At 39.6% G+C, this 14,030-nt stretch overlaps 1 protein-coding gene across 1 annotated transcript; it reads right to left on the bottom strand.

The window, feature by feature from the left end:
• Positions 1-607: 607 nt before the first annotated feature.
• On the bottom strand, positions 608-13,371 carry LOC147143998 (14-3-3 protein beta/alpha-like). The gene is made up of 6 exons (XM_086039188.1): positions 13,231-13,371; positions 8,747-9,058; positions 5,328-5,451; positions 4,788-4,951; positions 2,577-2,672; positions 608-1,510 (listed from the first exon to the last, which is right to left on the bottom strand). The coding sequence occupies exons 2-6, from the start codon at positions 9,047-9,049 to the stop codon at positions 1,475-1,477; spliced, it is 723 nt and encodes a 240-aa protein (XP_085895314.1). The 5' UTR covers positions 9,050-9,058; positions 13,231-13,371; the 3' UTR covers positions 608-1,474.
• Positions 13,372-14,030: the final 659 nt, after the last annotated feature.

Below are 14,030 nucleotides of genomic sequence, written 5' to 3'. Positions count from 1 at the left end.
TTTCGCCCTGTGACGATTTGGGGGGAAATGCAATGTTGCAGTTGTAATGTGAAGGCCTAAGAAAGGTGTGTGTGGTATTAAAATTTCAGATTTGAGTGAGCCGTGTTTTCACCGCAATCAGTGGACACACCTGTTTTGCGAGCGGAGAGAAAGCCATCTTTTCCCCATTTTTAAGCTTTATTGGGTAGTTAAAACTTCCTTGTAGTGTGCCAAATTTACAAGACATTTTCACTTTACAGGGACTTCAAGAGAAATTAATTTGTTTTTCCACAAACAAATATACAGTATAACTTGTTTCCATTTGAATACAAGCTTTTCTCAATTATTTTCTTTGTAATCTTAGCATATAGTTTGTTCAGGTGTGTTTGCTGTAAACTTCCGCTGCAGATTTTGTTTAATCTGCATTTTTTGTAACCACACAGACTGTCTTTGATCAGTGAAGCAGAGTGTTCAACAACATGAAAATACTGATGTTATTGATATAATAGTATACAAATAAAATTGAATTACATAATGAAAAGTATAATTGAAAATTTAAATGATTCCTGTTGGAGAGAATACTGTGCAATAAAAACACTGTTCCAGTAAACCTCCTGAACCTTACCAATTAAAATGTAAATCTTTATTCGTTATTTTAATTCCACATCACCCCTCCAAATAAAAAAGGGATTGCTTTAGTTGATTCCAAATCTAGCAAACAAAGCCAGCTAACCTAACAAAAACTCACATCTCCACAAATTTGTCGCACCGATAGATTGACAAAAGGGAGAGTAGAAAAAAAAAGTAACAAGCATTTTTTTTTTCTGTGACCCCCGCCCCCCAAAAAAAGAACAGTAGAAAGGTGTGGTGTCCAAACGTCAAAAGTTCTACATTGAAATATAAAAAGGTAGATCATCCACCACCCTTTACCCCCAAAAAAGTAATTCAAATAGTGGAACGTTCACGCATTTGACAATAATGGAATGTAACCTGTAAGGTTTGTAGTCTGCTTTCATTCCTGTTTTAGATTCAACAGCCGCCATCTCCTCTTTGTGAGGAGATAATGATATTCACCACAAGATAAGCGAACCAAAACCACTAACATGAATGACATACACACTCATGTATCGCAGTATAACTGCTTTCTTACTTTTAAGGGTTGAAAACTTGCTATCCGACCCACCACCATAATAGTACAAAACCTACCTCCCTCAGGCAAAAAAGTAGTCAGAGTAGCAGCCAACAACAAAAGCACCCATTAAATTCTAACTGTACCCCAAACCCTCATCCTTTCTACAAAAGGAAACAACATGTAAACCCACAGGAGTGATATGAGTTTTAACAGAGATGAATTAAAAAAAAAAAAAAAGTCATTTTAGAGAGCAGGGTAATAATGTTATGGTGGTCTCAGTGTTTAAGGTCCTGATGAAGAAGAGTCAGGGTGATGGCAGGTGGGCAGAAAGGACAAATGGGATTTTGCTTGATCTCTGGGTTTTTATACATCCTCACACTGGTTGTCAGACTTCCACAACTGAGAAAAGAAGTGCAGATAATGGATGAGATGAGAAGGTAGAGAAACAGCATTCATTTCAAAGCTTTCATATTTATGTATACATTTTAAGCCCCCCCCCGTTTCCATGGGCTCACAAACTATGTGAGAGGCCAAGTAGTTCCAGTGCAATTTAAGATGGGCAGTAGCAGAAGGCAGGGATCTGGCAAAATCCCATCCTCAGCCATAGAAGCTGGCTCTAAAGCCGTGGAATGCCACCTCTCAGAGCTTTTGCTAAAAGTACTGCTATGGTTCAACAGTTGTAAACAAGTCCATACACTTACTTATCAGCAACCAAGTAGCCTACGCCTGCTCCTTTTTGGCTCATATTGGAAGCTGGCTGTGTTGTACAAGTCCCGGTGCCCACAGACTGCAATGATTATTATTCTGTCCTGCATTGTTTGTCCACTTTTTACCTGCCATGTGTGAGCTGCCTTATGTGCCGTAGTAAGTACATTCACAAAGCCATTTGGCTCCGGTAGTGCTGTACAGATTAGGAAAGTGTATGTAAGTGCTTTGTATGTAATCGTGTCGCGAGAATAGCTCAACTCACGTGCACGACCGCAGTATATCTCGTATCAGATGTTTACTACGTCTGCTGTCTGTCAACAACGGAGTTAGTTCAAACAAACACGCTTGCCAGCTGGCATCTGTGATGTGGCTGGAGGTTCGCGTTTTAATATGGTGTGCGTTATGGTCATAAAATACAGTACTTTCTCCCCAGTAAATGTCACTTACCAGGAGACAAATCATGATAATGACTCCAAATTGTTTTTGTGAGGTTTGTCATGGCGAAAGCAGGCAGGATATTGTGTTTATGGCAGAGTTGCTGCGTATTATCAGTACTACAGTCGATAAGTAAGAGGAATGAGAATATTTACTTTGCAGGTCAATTTACAGTGTGCGTCCCAAAATGTTTAGCTTTACAAACGTAATGGAAACTTACAGGCCACCCTGTAGAATGTTGAAATCCATACAAGTGTTTCAGAAATAAATGTATGAATAATAAATGCATCTATGGTTCAGCATTGCAAATTAAGAAACTTACTGTTAAGTTGTCCCTCAGTAGCTGCATGATAAGTGTGCTGTCTTTGTATGAATCGCCATTCAGCGTTTCCAGCTGTGCAATAGCATCATCAAAAGCCTGCAAGATAAAATAAGTTTTAGGGGTTCTGAATTTGACTTCTTCAGTCAAGCATTAGTAAAATGCCAACGCCTTGTTTGGTGTCAGCTTTTTGTTCTTGCATACAACACACGCAAGCAGTGTATGCAAAGCATCACAGTAAAACTATGTTCACAACGCAGGCAAATGCGACCCAGATCGGATTTTTTTGCCCATATGCGACCTGTATCAGATTTTTTTTTTTTTATGACAGTCTGAACGGCTCAATTACGTTTTTTTCAAATGCGACCTGGGTCACTTATGTGGTCCTAGATCGGATACGCATCGTATTTTTTGCACTGCGACCGCAGTCTGAACAGCCAGGCCGTATATATCCGACATTGATGTCTTCCGGAGCTCAAAATGCGCTCCGCACCGGCGGAGGTAAGGTACTGGCAGCGGGGAGTTTAAATTTGCAAAGTTGTTTTGAGTAACAGTATTGAAAATCCATAAAGTGGACATTTATAGTGATAGTAGTAATTCATAGGGGTGTAACTGTGCGCTGAATCACATCTCTGTTCGTTTTTTTTTTTTCAAACTTCGGTTTGGTATATTTTCGGTACAAAAAAGTTTTGGGTTTTTTTGTTGTTGTGTTTATTTTGAAAAGATGACAAGTAAATGGTACAATGGTAAAAGCAAACCATCCGGGTGATATTCTAAGGAATTACAGCAGAATAAAAAATACACTAACAATAAAGATCTCTTAATTTTGTAAATTATTAAGACACTGAAATCTTTAAACACTCAGCAGTATCAGCCTATGACACACCTAAGTATTCAAGTTAAAGCCAAGCTGTCATTACAGTACACATATACACTTTTAGTGATGACAAAAATACAGTAACAGTTACAATTATTGCTAACTATATTAAAACTTTTTTTATAATGAAAAAAAATACAGTAACTTTCAAAAGTCAAAAGTCTAAATTATTTACTCTTTTTAGGCATTGAAATTTTTTAAGTGTTGAACAGCATATTGTAACGAATTGGGTTATCTGTGTTGTAGTCGGATTTGTGTGTAGCTGAGTTGTGATGTTTCCAAGGTTCATGAATGCATCGTACGGCAAGCGATTGGAGCAGCGGAGAAAGAAGAGCGCGAGCAGTTGTACTTGGATTAATAAAGACGTGATAATTAAACTACGTTTGACGGCGTGTTCCTGGAAGACGCTACAATATGATAAATCTCGCTATTCAAGTTTGACGTTTTTGCTCCCTCGCATAAGAAACATTCACAGCCGTGCTATCTGCAACAAAGCCGCCAACATAGCTCCCAATCTGTAGCAATGTAGGCACACAACTTTCGGATTTAACCACGTACCTTTCCACATCGGCGATTTTAACAGGAAAACCAGAATGTTCCCAAACAGGAGACCGCAGTGTACTAGGGGGATCTTCGAGCTCTGGCTCTTTTCTGGCTCTCTCTTTTGTGCCGCTAACCTCCTCTCCCGCGTGCAACAGTCAGAAGCGCCCGTGTGTAAACTCGCGCTAATAAGTGGACCGAACCGAACGCAAGTGGACCAAACCGAACATGCCATACCGAAACGTATTAATACACCCACGTGTACCGTTACACCCCCAATTATTCAGCCACCGTTCAGATATTCATTTTTTACGCAGGGTTATGACATGACGTCATCATTAGGGTTGTCTCCATGAAAAGAGATCGAAAAGCCTCGCCTCATCATTTCCCCCCCAAATACTGTATTTCTACCTCCTACCGAATCGCTCCACTGTCAAAATGCTCTAACATGCTGGACCACATTTACTTCCGTAAACACTAAATCAGGAGTGATGTCGTTTCTTCTCCTGCGCATGCGGATCATTTTGGAGACGCACGTGTTCACAACACGAGAGAGACCGAGGTCGCAATCATAATGTAATATGAATGCTTACACAAAACAAATTGGATTTTTTAAGAAAAAAATAAAAATCCGAATTGAGCATTAAGACCTGTGGCGCGAACCTAGCCTAAGTTACATTTTAACAGTCCAGTAAACAGATATCCAAGTCAACTCAAAACCTTTCCGGGACTGTTTGAATGACATAATACAAAATTCAATTATCGACAACGATAAAACATATGCCAGGAGTTCTTACTGTTTTAGCCAGTTCGCAGGCCTTTTCGGGAGAGTTGAGGATCTCATAATAAAACACGGAGAAATTGAGCGCAAGACCCAGACGGATTGGGTTTGTGGGCTGCATCTCTTCTGTGCTGGTTTGAAAAGCCTCTTGGTAGGCTTGTTCTGAGTCTTTGATGATTTCTGAAGTTATATCAAGATTACACATTAAAAAACATCAAAGAACCAAAATACGTACAGTATATCTACCAAATACAATGTTCAGATATCCTGTAACTATTGTTTCTTTAAAAAAAAAAAATAAATAAAATGTTTGAAATTGCTCCCCCGTACACACAACAGTAAAACAATTTGAATGTTGCCAGCCTGAGCAAAGTAACAAATGTCTTGTGCGAGTGTGCCTAAAACATTAACTAATGCATCATTCCACACAATATAACTTTCACCATTGGGATCACGTAAATGCGTAAGAAATATGACACACACAAACGACTAAGAAATAAACATTTAAACATAAGCACGCCAACAGACTGCTTGAACGCGATAAATCCTCACATACCCTGCTTGTCGTCCCCCATTGCCACTTCGGCCTCGTAGCGGTGGTAGTCGCCTTTCATTTTCAAATAGAAGACTTTGCTCTCCGGCAAAATGGCTTTTGGAATGAGATGAACTTTCAAGAGATCCTGAGCAGGAAAAAAACAAAAAAACATTACAATTTTTAAATGAACATTTAAGTGTCTATATACTTAAGAAATATACTTACATTCAATATTGGTTTGTACAAACTCAATGCTCTGGTGGTTTATCCGCCCCCAATTTGATAACGCAGTGATTCTCAGAACCAAATAAGCCAGCTACCTCCAATATCGTATCCTGATTTGTGTACAGTATATGCGGAACATGTGAAAGCATGGGCTGGTAGAGTGGGACACAGTAGTTCAGGCATGGGGAACCAGTTGCCCGCAGTCCACATGCAACAGCAGAAGTGAAATCACTGGCAGCGGCAGAATGAAAAGCTTAGCGGACTCAGCTGCAGCTTTTGTTTTCACAATGTTTAGTCTGCCTGGTATAGAAGTTAACCAGTAATGCCTTGGCTTGAATAGCTACAAAAGACATGTAATCAAACAGCCAAGAACTGGCAAAAAACCTTGCATATTGTGCAACAATAATTAGAGCCCCACTGATTAATCAGCAAGCCAATTAAATGGGTCGATTATGACCCTTCAAACGTCGGCCAAATAGGCGATGTTTGACGATTGTTTTTACCTTTATGTACTCTAATCCTTTTACAGCAGTTGTACACAAGTAAAACGCGTGTACTTATGTTACACATACATCTATACCTTAATCTTGAATTTTTAAATATGTATACAGAAATTTGATGATAAGGTCCTTCTACAGTACGACTACTATCACTCAAAACAAAGAAAATCATATTAAAAGCAAGGCTCAAGTGAGCAATGCAAATTAGACAATTGATCTGGATGTCACTATGTTACACACAACCTAAAGTCAGTTTGTTTAATAAAAAAAAAAAAATACAAATGTAGTGGAACATAAATGTGTTAAATGGCACATTCAATCAACTCACATACACATTAGCATCAGCTTCATTGCACGTGTTGCTCAACCAAGGCGTAAGCCGTCAAACGCCGCAAAGAGTTTCACAATGTTTTTTTTTTTTTTAAATTTAGTTAAATTTACAGTTTAGCACACAGAGTTACAGTATTTTACATGACATCATAGTTTATTCTACGTGAGTTTTCTTCTAAGTCGTTTACGTCATTACGTGAGTGCTACCCAGTGTTCAGACTAAGACACCACAGTTGAATTAAACGGTAATGGACAAGATGACAAACTTGTGTTGCCAAAACTCTGGTTAAATGGTCGGTATTCCTAAATTACTTGAAGCACTGTTGTGTTCAATTGAATTCTTTGCACTTCACCGTATTCCTTCAAAAGAAGTTGTGCATCCAAATTTTGATTGGGACTTTTTCCTGCCACTGGATATTTGTGTTTTCATTCTTTCTTTCTAAGGTACCATTGCTGTGAAGAGATTCAATTGACACTGTGATTTGAATTTTAAGACACTTTTCTTTAGCTTGATGGTTTTATTCCAATTACTGGTATGAACAAATGCTTCAATTTCACTATAGTCGCATAACCAGTTAACCAACTAACCCTGTTCCCACTTATTCCTCACTGGTTTTTTATTTCTGTATTTCTGGAAATTCTTGTCAGACAACAGGGACTTCATCTGGGTTGACCAAAACACATTGCACAGACCAGGTTGCCAACAATACTTTCACAATGACTTCACATTCACTGGAGGAGCAAGTACGGAAGAAAGACAATCAGCATGATCCATTTCACAACAATACTAGGTCAACCGAACTTTAATAGGGGTGATGCAGATTCAATTTGTTGGCTTACATAGTGCTTAAAAATAAGTACACCCCATTTAAAAGGGAAGCTGTATCAAATGCTGATATTGAGTCTGAAAGGACCTCAAGATGTTCAAACAAATCTCTTGGGGCGTAAATCATTTGTTGGGCACCCCAAAGTACACTTCTATACTGACGACTATTTCCGACAAGTTTAAATGTGATTGGTTAATAACTCCAGAGCTGGGCACTTGACCATTTTTTGCCGGTCCGGCCGCAACCCTCCACCCTTGACTTGTGTGTACCCTTCCGGCCGCGACCCCCCGGCCATATTCATAAACATTGTCGCCCCCCGCCCCATCCCGCCCTCCGACGTATTTCCGGAAATAGGGAAGACGCCAGAGAAGTGCATGAACTCCACCTTGATGTGGCTGCGTCATCCTTGAGTCAGTGCTGCGCGCAGCTTGAATATACTAAAAAAATAAATAAAAATAATAATAATAAAATGAAAATAATAATAATAATAAATATACTCGTGGACACAAGTTGTTTTGAAACAAGTCGGGTATCGTGCCTGCTACAACCATAAAGGGACTGAGATGACTAGACGATGTATTTCATTTTATTGCGAAAACGATCTGGAAGGTGGCGGCTGAGGGGGAACGTGGGTGAGTAAATTCTTTACACACACAACACTGCTAAACTAGTTGCTTTGCAGCAGCAACGAGCTGCGTGGGGCATCCTCTACGTGTGAGAAACTGTATGTCATCACAAAATGTGATATAATGGACCGATCAGAGCAGCAACAAATCCTTATGTGTGCGTGGCATGTGTTGCAGACCTGGCTGTCACCAACAGCACAATGCGTCAGGCATGTGACTCAATGTGGCAGTTGTTTGTGTAAGAAGAGACGTGAGACAGCAACGTGCGTTCAAGCGTGTTTGTATTTCCTTATTTATCACGTAACCCGCACCTCCCACCTGCAACTGGGGCATATCATTACAAGAGGGGGCGGGGGGTGCAATACCACAATCCCTATAACATCAGTTGTCGCTCGCGCCGACGCGGGAGTAGAAAGAAGCCTAAAAAGAAGCCTTTCACCGAGTAGGCTGAGATTAAATTTTGAGGGCCGATTAGTGGGCCCGACTAAAATCGACTTCCGGCCATGCTTAGTCCAGCCATTTTCTAAAAATTTGTCAGACGTACACCCGCCCCCGCCACAAAAATGGCCATCCGGCCGGGCCGGAGGATCCGACCGGTCTGGCCCAGCGACGGACTGCCCAGCTCTGGTTAATTCTGAGAAGCGGCACACCCCAAAATAAACTGTCCACATGCCCCCCCCATATTCTTGCATTTTTCTGTTTTTAAAAATACTGTAGTTGTAATTATAACAACAATTTTGTGGTTTGTGTGTTGGAGGGGAGTTCCACTTTCAAATTATCCAGAGTGAAATTTGGAAGTCAGCACCATTGTCCCAAGTGCATTTGTTTTTTTAGTAATGTTTCAGGTTTGAAAAGTACAGATTTAACCCTGACTACATCATAAACCTCACAGAAATGTAATGTACGGATATGATATTCAAAATAAGGCTCACCAGAACATCCTGGCAGATTCCCTTGAGCTCTGCCTCAATTTTCTCCTGGTACTCTTTGGCCAGTTCCTTTTTTCTGTCGTCGTCAGCCTTCCCTGCAATGCTGGCCAAGACCCGCCAAGAAGAACGACGGGCCCCAACTACATTCTTGTAGGCCACAGAAAGAAGGTTGCGCTGCTCACTGGTCAGTTCTCCGTCATTATTCTCGGTTGCAGACTTCATTGCCGCAGCCATGTCGTCATACCGTTCAGCTTGCTCGGCCAATTTGGCCTTTTTGATCAAGTATTCCTTGGATTCCCCACTCATGATGGCTCACTGGAAAAAAAAAAAAAAAAGTAGAAAGGAAAGCGGGAGTTAAAAATCACAAGGGAAGAGAGTTTTCTCCTTTACTAAAATAAGAAGATTGTCAAAAAAAATAACTTTAACCTATAACAGGAAATATAGCGCAAGCTCTCATCAGTTTTCAAACTTCATAGCCTCGATAAATTTACATCAATGCGACATAAAGGACTTTTTTTGCCTGTGCCTTTCAGGTGGAACGATTCACATACAGATATGGGAAATCCAGGTCCAGAAAGTTAAAACCCTGCCACAGTTTGGCTTCAGCCACAGGTGCTTCTACTCAGGGAGCTCGTTTACCTGCCAGTTGAGTAGAAGCACCTGTGGCGTAAGTCTAACTGTGGCAGGGTTTTTACTTCCTGGGCCTGAATTCCCCTTCTCTGTTCACAAAGCAGTTAAAATAGTCAAAAGAAGCCACCGTGCTGCTGCTCTTAAACGGGTATCATGTATGGCAATCCTGGGAAAAGTGCAGCCCGCATCCACCGTCTCGACCGGCCCTTGTAGTCTTTAAAAGATAAAACGTAAAATATGTGGTACTTTTATTGTTATTGTGAAAGCATACTTTTATTTTAATGCGCATGTGTGTGGGTGCGTAGTACCAGCAAAGAATAGAAACAACTTATCAAGATTGTCTCTCTTTAGCGAGTTCTCTACCCTTTCTAGTGACTACCCACCCCCACCAGAAAAAAGTTCCTAGCGACAATTTTAAATTACTACAATGTACAAGGCTAATAAAATATGTTACCAATGAATGTTGAAATAACCTAAACATAGAAAGAATTAAATTGCAAAAAGCTAATTAAATCAAGGGTATTAAATACTAATGGAATAATTAAGTCAGGGATCTGCAGAAGAGAAAAATAATTCAGAAGACATAACTTTTTTTAAGACTAAAAGGGAAATTTGAATGTGAAATGTAAACATTTTTCTGTAAAAAGGGACAAAAAATGACATATTCTCCCCTTCTGCTCCTTTTCATTTGAATTTTGTGTTCATGTAAACATGACTGTTTTTGTCACTAATATGTAATAAAATAAAGTTACAAAAAAAAGTGGTTCTCGTGTTTACGACATTCCTGAATGGTGGAGGAAGAAGGGTCAAGGGGATTTACCCATTAATCATTCGGGAGTCCCAACTAGGAATGGCTAACATGAGCTATGGTGGTTGTGCTCATATCGTCAGCAGACTTAAAAAAAAAAATAATAATAATAATACACATTGGAGGCATGTTTTTTTTTGTAAACATTGACTGTTGACTAGTGATTAGGAGTGAACATCTTGCCAATAAAAGACGATGCAATACACGGTGTACAACACAATTCAAGAATGGCGATTCAATTTGATTCAGCAGGATTGCAATTCGATCTGATATGGTACAGCTGCGGTGTTTGTCAAGTTAAATAATATCTAACAAAGTAAAAGCTCGCCAAAGCCCAAACTATTCTAGTTAATTAAATTCAAATCATCAGCAAGATCAAAACAATTTATACCGATTAAACTTAGTGTGCATCTCTCAAAGGAGTAGTAGTAGTAGAACAAGTATCTTGGGGCCACGATGCAATTTAAGGACAGTACATTTTAAAATGTAACTATTCAATTTGACTTGGTAAAACCAAAAGAGGCTTTCCGATTCAAATTGGTTTTGTAATGCAAAATCCACCTGTTTTTAGCATGCCTCACCTTCAGAAAACACCCGAGCAACTGTGATTTTCTGTCGACAGAAGTGACAAAATGGCCGCCCACTGAGATGGACAAAAACGGGTGGATTTTAGTGATGAACTCATATTCCACAAACTTAATATTAATCAGAATTTCATATTTTGACTAGTGGGCCTGCATAGAACATATTTTGACTTGACTTCCCCTTTAATTAGAGGTAATTTGTCGCGCACAGGAGCAGTTTTCAGTTTTAGGTGCCTTGCTCAAGGGTACCACATACATATATTATTGGTGCCCCAATACACACTGGGACACATTGACGTTGTAAATGAAATAATCCTTCACTGCAATGTTACATAGAATTGGGCTGTGAGATAATTTCTTGAGTAAGAAATGAGTTCTGAGGAGGCTTTGGAGGAAAAATACTTCCAGGACAGAACCGGCACATAACACAAGAGAGACACACAAATCCTCAATCTCAAAATAAACCAAACCAAGATGAAACAAAAAGAATACAGTTATATATCCTTCATCTTATTTGGTCCTGATCTTGGAGCTTATACTATAATCATTTGCACTTCATTTTTCGGTGCTATATTACCGCATAGCGTCTGATGATACCAGTCTGCAAACAAAGCTACAAGTCAAAGGATGCAATTCTGAAGTATGATAAACATGGCAGTTTGGACAAATAACTTAGCGGAATGCCATATACGCACTTGTTCTAGTTCTAACCTTCCTCACAAAGCTGCAGGGCAAACACAACCTTCCCCCCAGTCTTCTCCTGCATACATACACCACACCCATTCCCATACCTGCATCTCACACAACAACCGCAAGCTACGTGCCAAATAGAGACTTTTAGGATCAGGCTTTAACCTGCTCAAAGGGCGATCAACGATTACAGCATACAAACCCAAACTACCTCCTGTTGAAAAGCAACTTATGAAAGCAGATGATCAACTGTGTTAAGTATACAATCATATCAGAGCTGGGCATTTTACTAAAAATTCCCAGTCTGTTTATCGCCTTCCGCCTACAGCCGGTGTACCCTTCCGCCGTCCATTTATCTACCTTTTTGTCCGGCCGGACCAAATAGTAATTTCATTTTAAATGGGCTTCCGTTAGCAAACTACCACTTGCAGATACCCCAGGTGATATTTGAAACAAAATACTCATCGCAGCATGGAAATGGAAGCCTCACCACAGCCGAACTAAATGCGTCTCCCTTTTAGCAACTTTCAGGCCCCTTTTGGACCTTTAAGTACCTTTCAGGACCTCGGAAGCCTCGCTGCATTTAAAGTGGGGTGGGGGCGGGGGTATGCGATTACCATACATAGACGGAAAAAAATGGCTTCCGACTAGGGCTGCTCGATTATGAAAAAAATATCAATCACAGTTGTTTTGGTAATAACTGAAGTCACAATTATTCAAACAATCATTTATTTTTGGGAACAAATCAAGAAATTGTTTAAATGTAAAAAATATAAAGACAAATACATTTCTTTGAAACTCTATGTAAGTTCCTTTTGAACCAAGCAAAATGCATCAAACTAGTTATTATAAAATAAGGTGTAAATGTATACATTCAAGTATGATTTCCTTGTGTAGACAAACAGTGCGTTGGATATTAATAATTGTTTTTTATTATTACTGTATACCAATTTTGTAATTGTGTAGTGTAATAATCGAAATTAATTCCACAGCTCTACTTCCGACTATAATTAGTCCAACTATTTTTATTAATTTTTTTTTTAAGTTTCCGATCTATCGCCTACAAAATGGACGTCCGTCATAGCCGGATCGTTCCGTCACATAGGCGGTATGCCCAGCTCTGGATAATATTGGACCTCATGATCAGTTTATTGAAAGGCACCGGCGTATTTCCTCCAACAGCCCCTGACAAGGTTCAATATTGGGCCACAAGGTTACACACACGGCTTTTATCTAACTACTGCTAAAGAAATATACTTGTGAAAACCTTACAACGCTTGTTGGAACATTTGTGTGATGCCAACAAGCATACTTTCTTGTTAAGATGGCGTTAGAATCCAAAGTTGAGGCTCTCAAAACGAATAGAATAATAAAAGCTAACAAGAACTCAATATAAAAGAATCAGCTATAAATTAACAGCACCAATTGAGGCGATGCATAAGCGCCACAACCAAGTTTTCTTTGTAGTTAGCTATTGTTCGACAGTTAGCAAACACAGCCCAACAACAGGTGGAGGTTAGTTGGTACGGACACACTATATAAGCTTAGTTTCGACGTGACACGCCTTCCTCGGCCTCGAGTTGAAAGCAGCTAGATACGTTTCATTGTCACGGAGCTAGCCATTGTTCCTCGTCTGTGGTGATTGTCGGCATTTTCCAGCAAACCCAAGGTCGATTACAATAACTTGGGACAATTTCTAGCTGTATTTGTTACGCGACAAAAGACGAGCAAACGCGACAGAGCAGCTGCAATGCGTTTCTGTTCATCAATCCTACCTGTGTGCTAGTAGATACTGGCGGCTTTGGCTTTCAACTTCCAGCTGATTCTCTCAGCGTTGTCAGCGTGAAGAGTCGACGGGGTTTCCTTCCAATTCTACTAGTTAAAGGCGCTGCCCATGCAAGGGTGGATGACGTCAACATCACCATGGCAACCACGTGGTAGATATCATGGGGATTGTAGTTTTAAATGTCCTGCACCTCAGCATGGCGTTAGTGTGGCAAAAAGTGGTTTTTTTAAAAAGATTTATTTGTAATTTTAAAAATGTGATATATTGTTACATTAAATAAACAAAATGCAATACCTTTCAACACATTTTGATATTCAAATTTATTTACAATTAAAATTTTAAAAAGTGACACATTTTCAAACCACTGGACCGCAGCATACTAGCGGTTCAGCAGCCATTGGTTTGACCTATTCTCCCCCCAAATATATATATTGTTTTACTTTTCAAGTTGTTGTGTGTGGATGGGAGGATAGCAACGTCCAGCAACTTTGTACAGTGCTAAAGTATACATATTGTTACTACACTGGAATAAAAGACCATTTTAAACTATTACTTTATTTTCAATCATTTCTGTATTTATGAGAAAAGTGGACACTGACCTTCCACACAGATCACGCAAGTAAGAGACAGCAAAAAACAACAACAACACATACACACAAATGATGATTTTGATTCTGTATGAAGATTACATCTTCACGGTTTGATTGAGGACATCGCAACAAATATTACTCGCGTAAGAAACAATTGCTTGTACACAAAATATATATTTATTTTTAGGATGCCGGGGTA

The sequence above is a fragment of the Filicampus tigris genome, chromosome 8 (genome assembly GCF_054856515.1).
Source record: "Filicampus tigris isolate MCC_2025a chromosome 8, RoL_Ftig_1.0, whole genome shotgun sequence".
NCBI lineage: Eukaryota > Metazoa > Chordata > Actinopteri > Syngnathiformes > Syngnathidae > Filicampus > Filicampus tigris.
This window is presented reverse-complemented; position numbering and strand designations above follow the sequence as displayed.